The sequence below is a fragment of the Dinoponera quadriceps genome, unplaced genomic scaffold (genome assembly GCF_001313825.1).
Source record: "Dinoponera quadriceps isolate SergipeBrazil2010 unplaced genomic scaffold, ASM131382v1 scaffold4681, whole genome shotgun sequence".
NCBI classification, from domain to species: Eukaryota; Metazoa; Arthropoda; class Insecta; order Hymenoptera; family Formicidae; genus Dinoponera; species Dinoponera quadriceps.
The window spans coordinates 688,613-712,156 of NW_014561157.1; the positions used below are offsets into that span (position 1 = coordinate 688,613).

The 23,544-nt window shown below is 46.8% G+C and overlaps 1 protein-coding gene across 2 annotated transcripts in view; it reads left to right on the forward strand.

Moving 5' to 3' along the window:
• The window catches only part of LOC106750923 (glutamate receptor 1), a 276,339-nt gene that overhangs the window by 243,095 nt on the left and 9,700 nt on the right, over nt 1-23,544 (forward strand). For both annotated transcript variants that reach the window (XM_014631570.1, XM_014631571.1), the window contains exons 5-14: nt 7,776-7,908; nt 8,943-9,063; nt 12,671-12,835; nt 15,281-15,496; nt 16,653-16,760; nt 17,044-17,157; nt 17,243-17,363; nt 18,118-18,212; nt 19,093-19,316; nt 20,735-20,947. In XM_014631570.1, the coding sequence (XP_014487056.1) occupies nt 7,776-7,908; nt 8,943-9,063; nt 12,671-12,835; nt 15,281-15,496; nt 16,653-16,760; nt 17,044-17,157; nt 17,243-17,363; nt 18,118-18,212; nt 19,093-19,316; nt 20,735-20,947 (1,510 nt within the window). The remainder of the gene's footprint in view (nt 1-7,775; nt 7,909-8,942; nt 9,064-12,670; nt 12,836-15,280; nt 15,497-16,652; nt 16,761-17,043; nt 17,158-17,242; nt 17,364-18,117; nt 18,213-19,092; nt 19,317-20,734; nt 20,948-23,544) is intronic.

Genomic DNA, 23,544 nt, shown 5'->3' on the forward strand with positions numbered 1-23,544 from the left:
GGGGGGGGGGGGGGGGAAATGATCGAGCACGTTAGCAACGCGCTAATGAATAATATCGGGCCGTGACGGTCGCGAACCGAGACGATCAATGTTAATCGGTGTTCGGCGGTAAATTATTTCAGCGGAGTCTTCATTTGAAGCTTCACCGTCGAGCTTAACCGACGTCAAATATTAAAGAATCCCCCGGCGGAGGGGGGGGGGAGACGAGAGACGACGGTTCGAGACGGCAGGAAGCGAGGAAAGAAACGTCGCGTGCGGGTGAAACGGCCCTTAGGGGAGGGCGCGGATTTCGGATACACCCGGTACCCGAGGGGTGACTTTTATTCCTCCTTCGTCGCGCGTAACAAGACGTCTTCCGCTTTAAGCTCAGCCCCGTCGCAGATACAATCAGACACCGGTCGATCCCGGTCCCGTCGCGGGGACGGCGCGTTGCTTGTTTCGCCATCGGTACGTTAGTTTCCGGCGCCGGTCTCGGCGGCATTTTCGTCTGGAAGTACGGCGACACGGGAAACCGCTGGCCATCTCCGCGCGAGGGGATGCAGACGGGATTGCTCGCGCACCGCACCGGACTAACTCTCGCGTGCCTGCCCGGGGGACGTTTGTGCGGTCGCGAATGGCCCGCGTCTGCACGTAGACGTCATCGCGTTACACGCGACTGTCGTCCTCACAATTCGAGCGGATTACCCGTGACACATCCTCGTCCACGGTACGGGTCGCGTAAAAAATAAATCCTGCCGACTAAAAATTGCCATCAAGTATGCCCGATGTTGCCCAAGGTTCCACCTAGGTGAGCGCAAGGTAATCCTTACTATGATATACATCTAATTACGTACTGATAAAAATTGAATGAGGAAAGCCTTCGTAAAGTTATAACGATTAGGCGCATATTGGAACTTAGAATGGTGTATTGCCCTAATGCGTTATTTTATAGAGTATCGCTGATTAGCTCCTTTTCAGGATTTTATTCACTTTACTTGTTGATTTGCATTAGTAGATTCTAATACGGATCTTTTGTAGTAAACCGAGTATATGGTAGGTTTGATTAATCCGAGACAAGTCATCCGGGGTCATTTAGACCGCAATTAAAAGTCGCTGTTATTAACAAGATATAACGTATCATCGATTGCTCTGTGATACCCTTAAAGTCCTGATTACCACGCAGTGTTACATGGCCCATTATTAGGACTCGATAATATAACCTTAGATGGACTCGACGAGCAGTTAAGGTCGAGCCGGACCGTGGAATAAATTTCTAATCGGGCAGGCGCGTCGAATCGTCGAGATAGAGTATAGCGTGTCGTTCGTCTCGGGGTCTCGCGTGCACCACGCGAGTTGTTCGCGCAATATGTGCTATTCCCCTGTTGTCGTTACGTACCGTCGTTGTTGCGTATTATTCTTACGATAAAAGTAAACTCGATAGACCGTGGAGAAGACGGATGGTGACTGCCGGGAGATTCGTTCGCGATCTCCGTTGTTGTCGCGATCGGGGCTTTATTTCATCATACCACGCGCGAGCGCGTCGAGAAATCGATAATACAATCGACGGTTTCTGCATACGAGAGTGAAATTACGATGTGAAGTTGAGGCGATAAGAACGTCGCTAATTGCCGGGAGCGGGGCCGATGTCCGCGCAAAAAGAAGATTGCGCGAACTTAGGGAGCGGCGTTAGCGCGAGTTGCTGAACTGCTCCTTGAGGCATCCGCCCGTTCCAGAAGCAGTTCCGAGTTCTATTTAGTGTAAGCCGGGCGAAAATAAGTTAGGAGAAATGGACGTGGAGGAAGAACGCCGGCGTGTTTGTCCCGGCGACTGCGTCGCACTCACGGACGTAACAACGGGAGATACGGGGAATCGAATTATCACGCCTGCGAACATAGTTATTGGGTAAAAAGGTTATTGAGGCATTTATTGGCTACAACACGGACCCAGGGGGCTGCTCCGGGAAGAGAAAGTGCTCGGGCACAAACTCCTCCGATGACAATCCGATGCGCGGGAAAACGTTCGACGGTTACCCTTTCGAGAGCGTAGAGCCTCTCTCTCTCGCTGTCTCTTTTTCTTCATATTAAAATAAATCCCGATTTATAAGAGTGTCGACAAACTTCGATATTCGATGAGGGGAGAACCGGTGCGCCGAATAACAAGAAAGTTCGCAGAACAAGGAGTTGCAAAAATATAATTGACATAATGCCGCCGGGAGTTGCAAAACCCCCATTCCATCCTATGACCTCTCTCCTACAAAGCACGTAAAATACACTTAGCTGAGAATTTCTTGTGCTTTTCATACTAATTACGAACCTTTCTCCTTTCCGCCGGCGTCACGATGTAGTATTTCGGAATTTAACTCGCTCTAACTCGCTCAGCCCTCGCCCCCTCCCCCGGTTGATTGCTTATTTCAGCAATAGAACGCGCCAACAGGAAATTTCACATTTTAATCGGCTTCGGCTGATTTAAGCGTTGGGGGAACGCTAAGCCGATTCTGATTAGTAAGTACATATCCCGTTTAAACTTATGTATTTGTTTATAATTAGATAACCGAAAATGAGTGGCATTAATATTCCTATAACGAGCAACGTTGCGTTTCTGACGTTACATCAGTAAATGCCAGGGCGTTTTCAATCAAATGAAGACCGTTAAGTACATCGAAGCCAAGCCGATCGGCTCGTAAAAATACGACCGGGCAAATTTCCAGAGGAGGATCCTTTTTTAGCAATTAGCCCGGCGATTGCCTCCCGGCCAATTCGCTCGTCTCATCTCACGGTCGGCGAATTTTCCCGAAGAAGTTGATTCGAACGAGCACACACGCGTCAAAGTAACGCAAGGAAGAGCGGCGTTCGGAAATGTCGGGCCAACGAAATGTCATAGAATTATTGATTCCCGTGAAGTTCGCGAGCAGAAATGCCGCCTGTGGCAATTCGATGTAATATTTATTTTAGAGTGTAAGTTTCTCGTAGGGTGAGAACGCGCATTATTAACGCGCACAGTTCGCGTCGAGAACTCGGGTTTATTTTCGAGCTACCTCTCGCATCGCGGGCGAGATTGTTCGCGCAGAGCTCGCAGATATTGCAGCCGTCGCGACGCATGCAATAGCAGTGACGCCGGCACTGTAGGTCCGCCGCTCTCTCCTTTCGGCTTTCCGCACCTGCCGATCGGCGTCGGCGACGCGTCGACAATTAGTCGTCCCGTAGCTGCAAATGGGACACGGAGATCGGCAGGTCGCTTCGTGATTCGGGACATATTGGATGTCACCGAGCACAATTGGACGGCGTGTCTTGTCATGGCCTCGCGCCCGAGCGCGCACACATAGCACCGATAGCTCCGATTCTTTTTACACGGGGAATTTCGCAAATAAGCGCTCCACGATCGATTCCTGCGACTCGACTGATCGTCGTCACGTTGGAGAACTGCGAGCGTTCTTTCTCGCGCGCGCGAGTACGATGAAGCGTCCCGTGGCACTCGTCACCGCGAAAAATTACGCCATTGTCGGGAAACATGCTTTTAAAGTGGTCGTAGGATAAAATGAGTTTATTAAGAATTCGTCGAAACTTGCGTTATATTTAAATTTAAGTACGACCTAATTAATCGACTCAATTAGAAAACGTTTAACCATTTGGAAGCTGAGATATTCGCAAATAAAGATGACACTTTTTATGCGTATTCCTCGAGGTTAATGTCCTATTTTTAACTTCTATTTTTAATTTCTTTTAAACTACATTTGCTATTTTAATGATAAATCGCTGTGATTAAGGATTAATATAGAGACATTTATGCAAAAATATCTGAATTATTCACCATTTTGTTTTATCAATGTAAGAAATTTACAATTTATAGTAATACTTGCGACACATGTATATGTACATATATTTAAATATTTATATATAATTTTCTATTATGCATGTACCTCTATTAATTCAACTGACGTATAAATCAAGCATTAATAAGAAAAATAAGAAATAAATAATATCTCTGTGTTTGTAATTTTGTGTGTGTATTTCTCTTAATTTCGCTCAAAATTAACATCTATTATTTAGATAGTTAATAAAGTTATAGACAAGAATTTCTTTCAGGAAATAACAAACTTATGTAATATCGCCGCTGAAAATCCAGCACTCTGTGATATAACTACCTTAAGGAAGATGCAAATTTCACCGTGCAATTAATAATTGCTGAACAAGATGATATCATCAGTCAGTGTCAATCAAAATTTATCATGCACAGTGAGATCGTTCGTTTTTTTGTAGGGACGATAAAAAATTACTTTAAGCAAGTACTGCAGTACTGCAGGAGTGCGAAAGCGTACACGAGCATTTCGTCGTGATTTAAGGAATAAATTATTTCCGATTTTCTACAGACAGACATACCGTCGTATCGATTTATCCGCGCAGTTGGATTCAAAACACACGATCCAATGTCAACGTAGAGGTAGTCCGGTGATATTTTTTTTTCTTTTTAGATTACGACGTCAAGGGAGTCGGGTGGGTTAATGCAGTGCAAACATCTTGAGCGCACGATGCGCGAGTGTGATTATAGATGCGCCTGCTGCAATCGTTGTTGCGCTGACGGAAAGACACATCAAAGCTCCGCCTCTCGCGAGCCACGAGTTCTCTGAAGTTTCAAAATTATTATTTACTCCGCATACGCATGTAGATCCCGGCGATATGGATATTGTGCACACGTACGCTTTACAAACGAGCGCCGGGGCTTCAAAGCCGGTTTCGCGATTACTGGCGTTCTCTACTTGCCAGGACTCGACTGTAACGACTAAAGGGATCGCGTACACGGTTGTACACGACGGTGCTCGACACACGCCGTAACGAGGTGGCTTATATGTGTTTCCGGTGCGCATCGGGTGAATCGTGTGTTCGATGAGCCGCGAGTTCGCCGTTCGGCGTTCCGGAAATACTAAGAAATTCGACGTACGAAAATTCCCCGCTGTGAACGCAATGCCGTAATTAATTTCAGTCACGGCGAACCGGTTACGCGAGAACGCGTCGCGTGACAGTTCGTCACGTGGAGCGTACGGCCAATTTTCACCGCGTATCATTTTCGCCGGGCGTTTCTGCGAGTGCCATTGAAATATTTTTGTCCAACGGAAAATAAGGAGTGCCATTCATCGTGACGTAATCGGGAATAAGTTACGCTAATGTCACCCGGCGAAATTACGTCGGAAATTTTCCGAGGGCTGAACTTTCCCGCCCGCATGCACGCACACCCGTTCGAGCGCAAATGCGCGAGATTCAATTCATAGGTAACGAGAATAGCCTCGGGACTGATTCGTAGCCAGCCGGTTTTCTTAAATTCTCTATTGAACGACGACGACAACTCGAATATGAGGCGGTGGGAAGAAAGTGATTTTCAGGTCAGACATCGGAGACCGTGTCAGAGTCATCGTTGAAAGAAAAATGCGGTGAAAGGATTGGGAATTGAAGTGGGAAGGGCGTTCGCGAGAAATCAATAGCACTCATCGAAATGTCAAGCTCTTTTGCAACGCTCGAGCGGACGTGTATGTACGCGCGCAGTTTCAGATTCGCGCTCGTTAACCTGGTCATCTTTTTCATGCCTGACGGCGGGAAAAATATAGCGATAGGGCCAGATACGTTTCGCGTTTCTAGCACCATGTTTCCTGCATCCGGTGTCCCATTAACCTACATTATTGCTTTTCGCTTTCCCGCCTATCACGATTTTTTATCACGCGCCAGTGGATCCCCTCATTTAAATATCGAGATACACGCTGTTACACGCGCATAGATAAATATCAACCGGTAAATTCAAAGGATTCGGCGTCGCGCAGCCCGAAGTGACTCCTGCGCTCTGTGTATCTCTCTCTCTCTCTCTTTCTCTCTCTCACGTTTTCATTATTTCACAAAAACATGCCGCATATTTATCGCAGAAAAACGGATTTTTCCGACTTCGTCCTCTGTTCTTTCGTGCTCAGTAACGTTTCGTCTCAGTAACGTGACGCTTTCCCGATATTAAACGTTTCCTTAATTTTGAACATTTCAGACTTACGTTTATTTAGTACACTCCGGATCCGGACTTTACAGTGATATTGCTACGCTGAATGCGAGATATTCGAAAAAAGCGCGCGCACGCACACACACTACCGGTATCTTTTCGTTTCCATATTTTTCGGCTTACCGTGCTATTTTCCCCGCACCGATCATCACCCCCGCCGGCTCTCTCGCTCGCATCACCTCGATCGCTTCTTTCCCCGCGAAGCAGATATTACCCTCCGAGAGATACGTTTAAGAAACGCGCACCCCTTCATATTTCTCCCCGGCCTGAGGAGGCCCCACCCTTCTTTCGGGGCTGTTCCGCCGCCGCCGATGCTCGGGAGAGCGCCGGCGTTCCGCGTCTTGCCAATCTTTTTTCTCCCGCCCGATATTTTTCCGGCCGGTGTTTTCATCGCCGGCGGCCCGCGAAGCGGGGCCGCCGGCAAAAATTCCCTCACGCCCGTAATTCATCGCGCGTCTACGTCGAGCAATACGCCGCCGTAACTTACGCCGGCTGGCCCACGATCGTAAAAGTAACAACGAGCACGGGCGGAGCTCGCGTTGTTACGTCGGGGCGAAGCGCGCGCACTGGGCGGTTAAGACGTTGGCGCGCGATGAGCGCGACTAAACGGCGCTGCTCTATTTTGTAACAAATCACGAGCCCGTGGACTCCTCTCCTCGGATTTACGAGACGTCCGATCAGGACCTATCCGGTGAATTCTCTCTCTCTCTTTCTCTCTCTCGAGCTCGTTCCTCACGCGCTCGCGCGTGCGATTTTACGTATGGGCGCGCGAGTGCGCGTGAGCGTCTACCGATATTTGATCGCACCTCGCGATAGCACGCTGCGTATAATTCGTACGGTTCTGTGTATTTGCCAGGGACACGCGATACACGCGTGCATACGTGTAATTATGTATTTGTGGATTTATGAATATTTGGATCTGTGGAGACTGCGAATCTATAAATCCACGGTTTCACGCGCGAGCAATTGGACAGGGAAATTTATGAAATTATACGGAAAGATACATATATATATATATATATATATATATACACTTTATGTTTTGTGAAATTCTCTCTTCCTTTTGTCACTTTCGATGCAATCCATTTCTTGAGAGACGCGAAATTCTTTAAGCGTTACGAAAGGACGAAAAGCGAGAGGCAATTAGCGGAGGTATTGTGAGCGTTTAAAAACTAATTTCTTAAGCGAGGCGTTTCCGAGAGTAGACTATCGAGTTCTCGAACAGAGGGACCATAGCGACTTACTTTTTTAATGTCCCCACACGGGGGTCTCCGGCCTGGATTGAAATATAACAGCGCGTTGACACGATCACGGGGAACGGAACAGGAAAATAGGCACGCGCGAAAATACAGGTGGGAGAGACAACGCGTTGGAATTTCGACATCGCGATAACGACGACGTTCGCTCGCGCGAGCTCGCGTAATAATAACAGCGGTGACTGCCACGCTGCGTTATGACGCGATTAAATTTCGCCGCCGGCGAAAATACGCGGCGATCCAAATCGAATCTACGATCTACGACACTCTCTATAACTTAGAGGCACAGACAGGCGATATTTCACGCGGCGCTGCGAGAAACCGCAGACTGAACAGAGGCTGCCAATGAATTACGACATGGTCTGTGTAACGCGCAATCGTGCGTATGTAATTTTCGGAAGACGCACACATCGACGAGTGGTAACTCCCGAGCCAATGTCGAACCTATATTGGGCGCGCCGCGCGTATAAGCATTTCCTATAATTTAATTAAACCGCCCGTGGGTTTCAGGACTGCTCAGGCTGCAGCAAATTTATCAGGGGCTAAAGCCAGGCAACGAGTCCTTTCAAGTCGAAACCGTCAAGAGAATACAGAACATGTCAGAGGCGATCGATTTTCTGCGCAGCCTGGAGGAACTTAACCGGTGAGTCTTTCCGTCGAAACGTATAACACACATAAAAGTGCGGCGCCTCTTCCGCTAAGAATATTGCAGGACCGACCGTGCCTTGCACCGCCGACGTGCCTGCTATTCCCGGTTACGAATACCGTTTTCTTTTTTTCCCTCCCTTTTCTTTTTTCTCTCTCCCTCCTTTTACGGTTATATGCAGCGCCGGCGCCAAGTAGAGCGTACTTCGCCTCGTAGATATTATGAAAGAAAAATAAGTTTCATCGGGCAACTTCGCGAAATCCCCGTCATTATTTTGGCGAATTTACGAGTGACTTATCCGACACGCGTGAAGCGGTAACGCAGCGGCGAACCACCCTGACGAGGACATTATCGCGTTGTCGACATTGCGCGGGGTTGCGATAATAAAAGGAATTTCCCTCGGAAAGATGAAAAGCAAGGCGTGCACGCGATTAGATTGAACGTTTCTCGAGATCGTACATCTCGCCCCTCGGGATAGTCAGAAAAGAAGAGAGCGGTAATACGAAGCCCGCGGTTCCGGCGATGCTGCGGCGCATTTCCCCGCGTATACAGCATATCGGGCGTGTGACGGATAAGGTCGGTACGACCGGCGAGCTCACGCTACAATTCACCGGCGACTACGCATTTGCGCGATGCAAGTAATCAACAACAGCCGAGTAATTGCCATCGCGGCGGTTCGAATTGGCCGTGAGCCGTGGTGGGAGTAATAGTAATAGCAGTAGCGGCGGCGTCCGTGATGACGGGTGTGGTGGTGGTAGTTACCGAAAACAACGGCGTTATTGCAAATTGCCATACAATATCCAATTATTACAAACGAAATGAGCGTGGAAACTCGGCGGTGCATCGATCAAACGCGACAAAGCCGTGGCGCGTTAACGCGTACGTTGGGGACTGCGGTCAACAACGGCGCGCCCGTCGGACTTATGTCACTCTCTCTTCCGGAAAATCCTCTCATGGAAAATCCAGTGACGGCCTTCTCCCGTCCAGGGAAAGCGCGACTCATCCCGAAAATCGCCGGCGAATTGTTTCAGATGGAGCAACAAATACGTCGTGCTCGACTGCCCGACGGACATGGCGAAGGATATCGTCGTGAGTCACGTGAGAGACGTGGCTCTGGGAAAGAGGACGTATCATTATCTGCTGAGTGGCTTGGTAAGTCGATCGAAAGGGAAGCCCGCCGTCTGCAAACCGTGGAATAAAAGAGTGAAATTTTATCCCGACCACCTCCCCCTGTGTTTATTTCGCTCTACGGTTGGCGCATCTGAAGTAGGTAACGCCCGGTTTCATCCCTTCTATCTGTCACCTGCCGCGAATATATCGGAAGGAAATAGAAAAAAAGTGCATATTGGATCGGCGCGCGAGTTTCCCCGGTACGGTTTTGACGAGTATCGCGCGCTCTACTAATTTCCTCGACCGCTCAGTGTCAAATATTGGTTTTGTCCCGTGCGCTGCATGGTTAATTCTCCGAAGTCATATTACTCGAACCAAATTTTTCCAACCGCCAGCGGTCGTCCGCTCGAAGCACCTTTTTAAAATGTCGCTTTAAGGTAGTTGTATCGTGGAGTGCCGGACTTTCAGCGGCGATATTAAGGAGTTTATTACTTTATAAGTTTATTATTTATCGAAAACATACTTTCCTATTACTTTACTTAGCTATTTAAGTAATAAATGTTGATTTTGAGCGAATTATTAAGGAAAATAATACACACAAAATGTGCACACAATATTATAAACACGGAAATGTTTTTTACCTTTTTGTTTTTCTTATTAAGGTTTTATTTATACATCAATTGAGCTAAGAAAGGTGCACACATAATAAAAAGTGATATATAAATATTTAGATACGTGTATATGTATGCATATATCGCGGCTATTATTATAAATTTTCCTATGGCGATATTTTCAAAATAAAATAGTGAAAAATTCTCAAATTTTTATATAATGTTTCTATATTAGTCCTTAATGTCACAGTAATTTTTCATTGAAATCCCAAATATGGTTTAGAAGAAATAAAAAATAATAAAAATAATAAAATAAATAATATAAAATAATAAAAAAATAAATAATAAAAATAATTGAAAAATAGAATATTAACTTCAAGGAATACGTGTAAAAAGTGTCACGTTTAGTTACGAATATCTTACTTTCGGAAAAGTCAATCGTTTTCTAACTGCCAATCACTAGGTCATATTTAAATCTATATGCGATGAAAGTTTCAAAAAGTTCTTAAAAAACTCATTTTATGTTACAACTACCTTAATATGCCCCAAGTATAACAAATTGCGCGTATATCGTAACATTAATTTCGAAATTGTTAAGTTGTGCAATCTGAACGATCGAATCACACCATTTGTATAAACGCGAAACGATGTAAATATTAAAGCTATATCAACGTTAAAATCATCATCTTCAGCACGGCGGCAATTTAAAAGCAGCGTGAATTCTTGAAAAACGAAATAAAAGGAAAAGGCATTTTAAGAGGAAAAGTTTAATTTTAGTTTGCGGTAAACCAAGTTAGAAAGAGCGTCGCGCAAAAAATCGAATTTCCTTCGCCTTAATCGAAACTCGATGACCTCCGCCGGCGGGTCTCTTCAGCCATAAAGATTCGATATGCAAAACACCGGCTTTTCGCTTTATCGCGCGCAAGTGCTCTCACTTGTACACTGTCTGCGTTATAACGGGATGACGGATTAATTCGCGGCATGGCGAAATTTTCGAAACAACCAAGCACCGTCGCTCAAACTGACAACGAAACGCTCCTTGTCGAGTGTCGGGGGGGCAAGGGGAGAGGGGGCCCGAGATCTTCGCCGGTGATGTCTCCGCCGTACTTCAGAATTTAGAGGACAGTTTGCTTGTGTTTAGCGGCTTCCAAGGAGAGCAGGGGCGGCATTACACCCCGGCGAAGATAGTTGTACATACCTGCATGTACATCTACTTCCGTCTCTACGAGGCACGCTATTGTCATTTATCGCGTCGTTCTCGAAACGGTTGCTTACCGCGCCACCGAGGCGTAGACGTGTCGATTCGCACATTTTCCCCGCTTTCCGCCATTCTCATTCCCCGCTCCCCGCCTCACCCTTCGTCACCTTCACTCCTAGTCGCGTCCATCGACTCAAAGATGCAACGACCGGGGGACAATCGCTGATGTCTAACTAGCTCCCTTAGGTAATCGCACTTTCCCGACACGTGAATTTCTATTGACGCGTCGTTCGCGACTTTACAAGATTCTAGATGCGCTTCCGATAAGACAGAAGAAGTTCAATTTCTAGCAAATCGGACGGAATCGGAACACGGAAATTTTCTACTTTCTCTAATTAAACTCGTTAATGAATCAAATAATTAAAAGACAAATATCTCTTAGACCGGAGTCTTACGGTATTTACTCTCTCGATGTCTCACTCCCGACCGTATATTTCACTCGATAAATAAATACACTTCTCTCATCTTAAAAATGTCGCTCCCACGTTTGTACTTTTCGCAAACCGTGGCGATTCACTTTAGATTGCGGTCTCTCCCGATAGTCAAAGCTTCGATGCTTCGTTCGTTCAACCTCCGTCGCATTTAGCTGCCTTATTTTACCTTTCCAGCTTAGTCCTTTTTTCAAGACCAATAATTGTCGAGCGCCACACCGGCGATGTTGGATATTACAAAACTTTATCTGCCCCCTGACTGCAAATGCAAAAGTTCAGAAGTCAACGTCGCGATGGCGGACGCGGTGATATCGGGCCGACAAATTAAACTGGTAACACGCCGGACTCGTTCGCGACGCGAAGTTAAACACGCATACAACATTAACGACGGTCATGTATTATCTCCAGCCGGTTGATGGATGATGATAGACGGCCGCGTGATGGTAGTAGTTGCAGTAGTAAAGTAACGACGGGCAGGACCGTGGCTGCGAGGCTGCCGGGTCTAATAATAACATCCGTAATCAGATATCGGATACCATTAGTTCAATTTCGGACGGACCCCGGCCGTTTGTTACGCCGTTTTCAAAAGCTCTCCTTTCGCAGCACTTGCCGTAGCAGCTTCCGTACGAGGGAGAGAGCCCCTGTTCTCCATACTTCGCTCGTTAGTTTAACGATCGCGAAAGTAAGTAATCGCAATTTTAATTGGACTTATCGTTTCGCGAGCGCAATACTCGCTTACGGCCGCACGGCCGTGCGCAGACATATCAATTTCCTTCCTCGAGCCTTATCCGCTCCCTCCCCTTCTTCCCTCCCGCCGTCTCCCGCGAGTACGGAAGAACTGGCGCGCGTTAACGCGAACGGCGCGAGCTTTTCAGCCGGTTTCGAGGTTTCGCGCCGCGCATAATACACGGCTAACAACGCGATATCGGCGTAAAACTGAAACGGGAGCTGCATTCGCGAGCTGGAGTAATTAAATACGACCGGGTCTGAAGTTGAAATCGAGGCCCTATTACCCTTTTTCACAAGGGCACAAAGAAAAGGCGCGATAATAACGCGGCCGTAATAATATTACGGCGGGTCTCGGGAACGAGCCGTCCTCGAGTCGACTTTTAAACGCGCGACGGGCAGATCAAGGGGCTCTCCACCCGCGGGCGACAACACAGCGGCAGCTTCTCGCGAAACTGTAGACTCTTCGCATTTAAGACCGCTCGTCGAAAGTAGTCGAAAGTAGAAAACGGCTCTTTGAAAGCGAGGAAACTCGGTGCGCGCGCGCCACCGAGCGAAGACGGTCGCTCGCGCGACCACCACCCGCCCGCGCGTATCAATCCCGTGTGTTTCGCTGTAATCAGATAATGGACGACCGATGGGAGAGCGAGGTGATCGAGTACGGCGCCATCAACATCACCGGCTTTCGCATCGTGGACGCCACTCGACCCCACGTCAAGGATTTCCTGGCCGGCTGGCATCGCCTGGATCCCGCCACGTCTCAAGGCGCCGGTCGTGAATCCATTTCCGTACGTACATTGATATACACCGTGTCCGAAACTCTTCAACCAGTCGCTCGTGTGAAGGTAGGACGTATTGAACGGTCCCCGGGAAGTGAAGCCGACAGAGGGCTAATTTTAGAACACTCGTTCTTCGTCGTACGCGTGGCTCTTTTTAGAAAGAGATAGCTATAGGTATGTAAGTGAGTAAATAAGAAATAGATGACCTTAAACTTCTGTCCCATCCCACCGTTTTCCCGTCCACAGGCGTTACAAGGTCTCTCGCGGTATAGTTATATTTCTGTGGTGGAGCAGGCTAAACTGCTGAGTGGAAAAGTTCTCAGCCATTTTCCAGGGAAACACGCAAAATTTCGAATTATTAATGATTGGAAATGCCCATGTATAGAGACTTAATTAATAACTGAAAAGTTTGCGCGTTATTTGCAAAATGGTAAGGAACTTTTGTTTAGAGTACACTAGTCTGCAAATATATGACAGCTGTTGTACCACTAACGACATATTCAAGGCTTCGAAGTTCAATATAGCGATGTTCGTTGACTGACTACAACAGCTGGCATACTTGTAGAGTAAGCCGAATTCTGAATAAAAAAGCCCATTTACCATTTTGCAAATAACAAATTTTCAAGTAAAGAAACCTTTATACACGGCCACTTTCAATAACCAATAACCCGAAACTTTGCACGATTGTTTGCAAAATAGTAAAGAACACTTCCGCCCAGTTTGACCTCTTCTACCGTCGGACGGTGCGATCGGCCGAAAGGTTTCGGACACCCTGTATACACATACATACACACGTGCATACGTACATGCACGTACAAACGTACGTACGTGTACATCTATATACCGGAGTCTCTCTCTTACGAAGCTTCATCTTCCTCCCTTTTTCTCGCATACCTATCCTCCGTGCGACAATGGCTTCTCGCCACTTCCACGGCGTCGCGCCCAGGGAGAAAACTACCCCTCCGCGTGCGACTGTCGGAGCGGCCATCGAGCGCACCAATTCTCTCCCGATGGACCGAATACTTTCTCAGGTTTCCCCGGTTGTCCTCCTATCCCAGTATCCGTCGTCGCCGGCGACGACGGTAGGAAAGTTTCGTGCGAGAGGAACGAGAATCAAACAAGAATCGTCGCGGGTGTCGGTCCGTTCGCTAGTCGCGCGGCTCGTTCGCGCTCGTGCGCTCTTTGTGTGCACGGTGGCTTGAGACTAAACTTGTTAAACTGCACCCGCATGTAGAAACTTGGACTTTTCAGCGCGTTTATAAAGTGCCGCTCGTTCGGCCGTACTTGTGCACGCGCGCGCCCGTGTTTCACGTTCCTCTTAATGACTGCTCCCTCCGCCGGCGCGTTAATAATTTTTTTCCCTCACGAGCTCTCTCGCTCTCTCTCTCTCTCTCGCGCGGACTTGGCAAAAACTAACTGGCGTTTAACGACGCGCGGCGACTCCCCGGCGCGACCGTGCCGTTTCGCGAGACGCTTTTTCGTCCGATAATCGTTGGTAAATTGACGTTTAAATTAAGGATCAGTTAAGATGGATCACCGAGTCGACGCGCGTGTCGCGGAGAGAGAGAGAGAGAGAGAGAGATTAAGCGGGGATAATTGAAACGATAAAGAAATTATATCGTGACGCTCCTTTCATTGAGTCGTTCGAAAATGTCAGAACCTCATTAGTCGTGGCAGAGTGAATAGCGATTGTAATGAAGCAACCGAGTTAATTGAAATTTCTATGAGGCACGAGGATTTATTTGTCGTGCGCTGTGCTTCGTTCGAATGTACGAAAGTCAAATGTATGCATGTATGAATGGACAATCGCAATTATTATGTTTGTTATTCCGTCCCATTTGCAGTATTCGCGAGGATCGTAACGTCAAGAAAGACACTCGGTCGTTTCGCGTGATTTCCGTCGCGCGACAAGGAACAGCGGGCTATAATCCCTAAAATGGATACATTGTTAACGGGATCCCGGGGTAAGGTTGGGCGGAATAGTATCTATGGATCTGAAAGCTCGGAGACAGGCCGCATGCAATCTAATGCAACGATTATCGTGCCCGATCGTTATACTCAGTGAGCATCAAGCGCGGTTTTCCAACATTGGCGAAGTGCCCGAGGTACTCTTGTCTCTGCGAATTTACGTATGTCTCTACATAACGACGAACCCCTTTCTCGATCTCGCCAACTACTCGATCCCATCGAAGGGAGAGAGGGAGGGAGACAAAGAAGAACACTCGTGAGACGGGAAAATCTTCGAAAAAAGGGAGAATGGAAAAGAAAACTTCCCATCGAAAACTCTCACTTTTCCCTCGCGTAAATCGTAGAATCGTGGGGGAGAGTGAAAGTGGAAAGAAGCTTACTCCCTCTGTCCTCTTTCCCTTTCCTTTTTTTCCCCTCCTTCGCGCGATCGATCTTAACTTATCGAGATCGATGTGTTCGTGGAAACTAATTCGCTGTCAAAATTAGGCACAAGCCGCCCTGATGTACGACGCCGTGTTCGTCCTCGTCGAAGCCTTTAACAAGTTTCTGAGAAAGAGAACCGATAAAAATAACACGAGACGAATAGGGGCTCCCGGCAGCAGTCAGCCCACAAACGGGACGAAATCTTTGGACTGCAACCACAACCGCGGCTGGGTGTCTCCGTGGGAATACGGCGACAAAATCTCGAGACTCTTAAGAAAGGTAAATGAATCTCATTAACGAGATTAATGCGGCTGGCGCGCATAACATTTCCATAATTATTGTGGATTAAACTCAGGTGTATATATATATATATATACATATATATATATATATGTTTAAAGTTTGCATAATTATCCACTCGCGTTGTGTAATCCTAGCGCATAAATTATGCATCATTAGTCATTATGTGTCGAATTAAATAAATATGACAATCAACACGATCCGCCGCGAGTTCGAAATTCGGGTTTTTCAGCGTCTGCCTCGTGCTCGACGCCGATATTGTTACGTAACGCAATATCGAACCGCGCAAATTTCGATATTTCGATACGACGCGATAACGATAATGCACGGTCGGCGTATCAGGGGGGGGGGCGAATGCGTGGGCGATTTATTTTCGAATTCTCGAGACGCGATCCAAAGGACAGGGGTACTCGATGTGTTGCGAAATACCGCGGCGACCGAAATTGCCACGGACCCTTCTCGGCGTATCTCTGCTCCTGACAGTAATTGGCGGTTATTCCGACTCTAGCGGAATTCCTGCGTTCGCGTCAAATAGTCCTCCGCCGTTCCGTCCCTTACGTATACATGCCGTTACTCTTCCACCCTATATCGCCCTATTTTTTTGCATTTTATCCCGGTACCCCGTTTGGCAATTTGTCATGTCATGGTTAAATCCGCCGGCGACGGGAAATAGTTCGGCGAAAAAAGTTTAAGATCAACGCGATTTTCGCAATAAATCCCGCCCAGACGACGATACCACCCGGCTCGTCCCCCGAATAATATCGTTTTCTCGTTGTAACATATCGAATTTTAATTTTCCGATTCTTTGATCGGAAAATATCTCGTTCGTTATCATTGTAATTGAATTGATTTTCGGCATATTGAATGCCAGCGTTAACGTACATAAAGGCGTATTTATTTTCATGTTTAAACATTATTCGTAATTTACATTTTCATAATATTTTGCCGTGCATCGAAAAGTGCCATCCACGCACTATATTTTTACGCGTTTTCCTCTCTCTTTTTTATTTTTCTCTACATCCATAAGGATCAACATATGATGGCAAATATCATGCGCGCATTGCAGCATCTGTTATTACATTTAGATTCTACCTGCGATTGCAAATGCACGCAATTAAAATTTATTTCCCCGCAGGTGGAGATCGAAGGTCTAACGGGAGAGATACGGTTCAACGACGACGGTCGACGACAAAATTACACGCTTCATGTCGTCGAGATGACTGTCAATAGCGCTATGGTGAAAGTAAGTCTATCTACTGTTATGATTATTATTGTTTGCACGAGGCACACGCGAAATTAATTAATACGCTAACATAATAATGTCCACGAGAAGCGCATGTCCTACGATTTCGCAACTTTGCGCAACCCGCTTACGTAAATATGAATTTCGCGGATAAACACATGCGTAAAAAAGTTGTTTATTAATATCTAACAATAATTGTGCATATTATTTATACAACAATTTTTACTTCTCTTTTTTCTTGAGATTCGTATTGAGTAACTTGCATCGCAATCTGTTGCCGCAGGTTGCCGAATGGACCGACGAGGGTGGTTTTCAAGCGATATCCGCCAAATATGTGCGACTTCGTCCGCATACAGAGATCGAGAAGAATAAAACATACGTCATTACTACGATAATGGTGAGTCAAGTTGAATGTTTCCGTTCTAACCGCGCACTTTTAAGATCCGTGGTGCAACATTGACATTGCGACTTTCGCTGCACAGGAGGAGCCATATATAATGAAGAAAGTGTCGGACACGGGTGAAATATTGGTCGGAAACGATGGTTACGAAGGCTACTGTAAAGACCTGGCTGATCTTATCGCCAAAAAGTTGGGCATATCATGTAAGTTTACTGTAATAAGAGGAAAAAGAAAGAGAAAGGCGAACGATAATTGTCGTAAAAGCTGCTTCGCTTAAAAAAAAATTAAAAATTACACTCGTATTCGTAAAAAATGCATAATTAAATATTTAAAAAAGAACATGCCAATTCCAAATTAAGTCTGATATCAGCGTGAATATTTAAATGCACGTAAAATACATATACATACATACATTTCATTCTTCTTTTCGAAAAACGATCATAATTATCTCCTTTTAATATTCGATGACGGCAATCAAAGTATATTCATGTTTTATCGTAATTATATCACTTAAATGAATTAACGAATTGTTTTACATTGTTGCGTTATCGGAGAAGGAAATAATTGCAATTATTATGGTGCAAAATGTTAAATAATTTAATTAATTTTATTAAGATGTAGATTCTCTCTTCGGGAATTACTCGATAAGTTCCCCACCGTTCTGAAATAACGATAAGGAGAAAGAGACTTCGTTTCGCGATTTCCTTCGGCTGCGTACGCTCCGGAGCAATTTCTAATTATCAATGCTAACGATGCCCGGCTGACTTCGTGCGGGAATAATTGTACAAGCAAGAATCACTTTCGCGAGCAAAATTTGAGCCGAAGCCGGCCCCACCCTTGACAACTTAAAAGACATAACGAAGCCTCTTTCGCGCGCGCGGAATCGATAATGGAAAAAGTTCCGCGGAAGAAATGCTGTTTCGTGCGCCCGTAAAGTACTTTCTTACGAATTTTCAGACGAGCTGCGGATCGTGAAGGACGCAAAATACGGTTCCGAGAATCCGGATGTACCAGGCGGTTGGGACGGCATGGTCGGGGAGCTTATCAGAAAGGTAAGTTCCGGTAATTTCGTTGTATACGCTACATCCTCGACGGGGAACGCGCTTTTTTTCCCCACCTCGAGGCCAGTCCCGGAAGTTTCCGCGAAAAAGACGCCGCTAGTAATTGGACCCAGTTTCTCGCAAGAGGGGACTATTGATCGCCGCGCCGGGCCGTACTCGAAACGGGCTACGAAGGAGCTGTTTTATCTCCCGACAGCAAGTTCGAACATACTCCACTAGATGCCCGGAGCTTGCAAGCTCTGCGCCAATTGCTAGACGATGTTAAGCTCCATCTGGAGGGAGCTTAGGATAAGCCGAAAGCTATCGAGCTTTCCGTAACATCTGATGTAGGTATATTCGTTCCCTCCGTCTCGAAGACGTCGGAGATAAGAATCGAAGAAGTGACGAAGTCGATGAACGCTTAAAAACGAAAAATAATGCAATTTTTATCATTACTTCTCGATGAATTGGATTACCGAAAAGGCTGGGTTATGATGCAACAATAATTGAAGCGTAGAATTGCAACTGCACGATGAACCTTAACCCTCATATAAAGCACGCATATTATGCGTAGTTACATTAAATTTGCCTTCATCTCTTTTAGCATCTTTATTATTTATCCATAATTATACATAATAGTTATATATAACAGTTGTAATGTTGAAAAATATATAAATTATTACAATTGATCGTCGAGTTAGAAGAGACTTGGCTTCTCTCTCGAAGATACCTCAGAGCTTCTCCGAGTTTATGTATTTAGAATAAATTTTTACCGCAATACATTATATTTTTAAACTGACTTGATTTTTGGGAATTACCTGTGATTTATTATATCCGCTCGCGTTACGTTTTCGCAGAAGTTGACATTCACGTTAAATATTCTACTTCGCAGGAGGCGGACATAGCGATCGCTCCCATCACCATCACCTCCGAGCGGGAGCGGGTGATCGATTTTAGTAAACCGTTCATGTCTCTCGGCATCAGCATCATGATAAAAAAGCCCATCAAACAAAAACCCGGGGTCTTCAGCTTCCTGAATCCGCTGAGCAAGGAGATCTGGGTGTGCGTTATTTTCGCCTACATCGCAGTTTCCATCGTCCTGTTTATTGTGTCGAGGTAAGGAACTTTTTCCCGCGGGATACGTAATATTTTCACGAGAAACACGCAAAAAGGCGCCATTTTTAGTGCAGTAAATGCGAGCTGGATTACAGCTCGTAGTATCTGTTACTTGGAGGTTTTTTACACGCCGCCGTCCAGGCGAGTCACCGCTTATTCCTCCCGTTGTGGCAAAACATATATACGTATATTCCCCATCTTATTAACTCAATAATTACAGCCGCGCACCAGATGTTAAGTACGGAAAGATCGGCCAACGCGTCTCGGCGTTTCCGCAATTAAACGATAAACTGCTAGGTATTTGTAACGAGTTCGCGAGGAGCCTTGTCTCGACACTCTCCGTGTGCGTATAGGCCTTGCGACGATAGGCGCAATTGTGTGTCAAGGCGCGGCAATTACAGATACGTTTATCGCGATACGTCGAGCAAATTATACCGGCGCGATACGTTCGCCGCGCTTTTTTTTTTTTTTCATTTTATCCCCTCCTACGCGAGCGAGCGAGCGTGCGCGCGTATTTGCGTTTCTTATCGCGCGCCACCGCGATCAAACGCGACATTCCGCCGATCGCCCACGATCACCGGTGCCGATATTAAAACGCAACGTCACGAGGATAAACGGTCCCACCTAGCTCGCTTAATGCCGCCCCAGCGAGTAAACCGAGTTATTGACGTGTACGAACTATCTCGACGCGAACGTTTGCGCGTTTCAGGCGCGAGCGTTCTCAGCTCGCCTTAACGAGGACGTAATGAGCGTGCGAAGGAACATTTCAAGAACTCCTTTAATTAATGAGACTTTTCGGACACATAATTTCGCACTCGGTACGACCGATGCCGAGAGAGCGCAACGAGAGCATGCGATGTCGTCGTGAAAAGCGCGGAATTTCGTTACGTCGACTCTCTTCCAAATGAATATTATTCTAATCTTCGCAAAGGACGGCCGTCTCGGCCGCGAAGCGACTTTTACGGATGTAACGAGTCATCACCAGCCGAAATACAGCTGTTTAACGTCGCCACAGCGTGCGGCTCAGAAGCAGTTCTCGCGACTTATTGACATTGGCAGGCGACCGTCCCTTGCGTGTGCCGCTGTGTAAAACAATGCATTTATTCACACGACCGACCGGGACACGCAATCCCACCGCGTTTATGTGGAGCACTAACATTATTCTTTAACCAATGTCGGCGATCGTTTTTCAATGACCGTGTACTCTCGGCACATGGGTGTGTACCATGTATGCACTCGCAACAGAACCTGTTCAGATTCCGCGTGCGACTGCGAGCTGTCTCTGCACAAGGGTACACGATAAACTCCCGAACGTCTCTTCGAGCCTTGTTAAAATATCTCCCGTGTTTCCACGTAGCTCGAGAACCAATATCGCTCTAACGTTCGACCGATTGCTCTGACTCCGTCCGACAATATAGATTCTCGCCGTACGAGTGGAGGGTCCTGACCATCAGCGGTAGCACAGATTCGGCCATTAGCGGACGAAACGAGCCCGGTTTGCAGCATCCTCACACGCCGCAAGGTTCACCTCACATGCCAACTTCCAGCATGGCCAACGACTTCAGCATCGTAAACAGCCTCTGGTTCGCTCTGGCGGCGTTTATGCAACAGGGCTGCGATATCTCGCCCAGGTAAACACGGCGCTCGCGTTATTAATTTCCCGACGGCAATTAACACCCGGCCGGGAAAGACGCTCACTCGACGTTTAATGTCTTCCGATCGCCGGTCTCAACGTCAGCTTTCATTTATGTCGGGAATCGCGAATTTTAATCGTCGCGGACCCGTTCGTCTTTTCCCTTTTGATCCACCGATCGCGTGCAAATGGGCGCGACGGTCACTTCGGCGCTTCTAAAATTCGAGGCGACAAACGCAGATCTCCACGGTTCGTGCATTCGATAACACGATATTGCAATTATACGCCGGTGGGTTTTTCAGCAACCTCGGATTCAGTGCCTCTTTTTCAGGTATATTCCGGCGAAATTCCTCTTTCAATTAATCCCGTCCACTTCGGCAGGAATGTAACCGTAAAAATTCACAGCGTTACCGGAAACATTGAATATTACTAAAATTGAAACGAGAATAGGGGCCACTTCATATCCCGTCGGGAAAAGAGTCGCGAAATTACGAAGGGATTTGACATTTATAAATTGTCGCGGCGGAGGCGGGGGTGGGCTCGTGTAAACGGACGTCATAGCATGTGTGTCGCGCAGTTTCACGATTAGTTGGAATTCGGGTGAGCTCAGATATTTATCTCCGAGGGTGGCTCGATGCGAAGCTGCGAGGGTAGGAGAGGAGAGGAGGAAGCGAAGAGAGTGAGGCAGATCGGCGCGCGCAAGTGGCTCCCGCGTTCTTCTCGGGCTAATTATAGCCGCCCACTCTAGCCTCCCTCCGTTTCCGTTTCCGTGGTATAAGCGCAGGTAAGTACATAAAGGCACAGGGAGAATAGCTCCCTTTACCCGGGACAGGTCGAGCGTGCAGCCCGGTAATAGGATGAATCGGCTAAGATTCTAAGGGTCCCTTCTCCCTGTCGACGTTTAAAATCTTTCGTGTAAATTGTTGAGGCGTCTGTCGCCCCTCGCGCGCGTTTGACTTAAAAAGTTCCCCGTACTTTTCGGCGGACACGTTCGGCCGCGTCAGGCCAAAAGGGATGATCTTAACGATCTCTCTCTCTCTCTCTCTTGCTGTCCTCCTCATCTGTGATTCGCTGTCGATTATGCCGTATCGCGCGTTGCGAGTAGCGCATATAAAGAAGTCGATTTGCCCCGTCCGTCGGAGGATGTATCGTTGAGTCGAGATCAGAGTTCTGGAACAGCCCGTGTGTGTGACTACATGTATCTCGAGTGAGGAATCTTTCGCTCGCGTTTCGTTTTGAAACGCGATTACTACAAATACATAAATCACAGGGCGTTATTCAGTCTCTCCGGGTGCCTCACGAGCGTACCTCGTACATTATTCCAACGATAAATGCGCGTTATCGCCATCAGCAGCGTCATTATACTCTCGTTAGTAAACATTTCAATCGCTCTTATCTCGCGCACTCCTTCGCACGTGCGCCCGCGCACCACCGATTACTCTATTCGTCAAGATCGACGATGTAGCGCGCGCCATCGAAACGCGCTCGTGCTTAATGACATAAACATTATGTCCCCCCGCCCCCTCCGCCGTAACTCGGGGCCAAGCGCAGATTGATTAGATTTGTATCGCGCGATAATTATAATTCATATTAAATCGAACTTGCGATTCGTGGAAAAGATCGCGGATCGGCTCCCGTCTCGTGCGATAAAAATTGACGACGCTATCGTGCAACGCGTAATTTAGATCGGCATAATCGCTGGATAATTATGATCGCCGCGCGCGAGGCCGGCTCATTAGAATAAAGTGTGCCCGCACGTGCAAAAATTCCGAGCGCGACACGTGTAACGACCGCGTATTCATCTCCACATCCTTCAACGTTTCACGAGCTATCATATCCGCGCTTCTTGTCCGCGCGATTCTCTCCCCGACGGGCGCCATCGAATAGATAAGATTCATAGTTTTAAGGTTCCGCGGGAAAAAAAGAAACACCAGTTTTACCGTATTTTCCCGCGAATTTCTCCGGTTTCTGTTCCGAGGGTGGGGGAATCTGTTTAGAAAAGTTCTCTAATGTTCGGTTAACGCTCGGCCACATTTGCTTTTCTTCCGGTTTCCTTCTTCCAAAGGGGATAAGAAACCGGGGGAAATCCGCGGAAAGAAAATGGGAAAAACCCAGGTTTTGTTTTCGATACTTTAAAACAACAGATTAGATTTGGCGTGCGATCGGCAATTAAACGAGTTAAGAATTTCGTCAATTCCAGTCTTTTTAATCCTCGACGGAACCTCTTGTCCTGTTATGGGTGAAATCATCTTCATTCGGCATGCCGAATTGTACGATTTATGCGATTCATACGTCATTTCTCAAAGCGCAAAACCATTATAATAATTTTCTATGTGAGCAAGCTATGCGAGCAAGCTACTGTTGCCGCGGTGACGTATAGTTAGCGTCGCTTCGAAATGTCCCGTCGTATAGCGCGTGATCTTAGAATATAACGCCGCGGCTTGGATAACGATTTTCGAGCAAACATTTCAGGCTGCAAACAAGTGACACATCTATAAACAAAGCACAATTTGCTCGTATATTCAAAACATTGTTACACTAGGTGGGAGAGTCCAGCATGAATAGAATATTCACGCGGTAGCGCTACATTGTGCT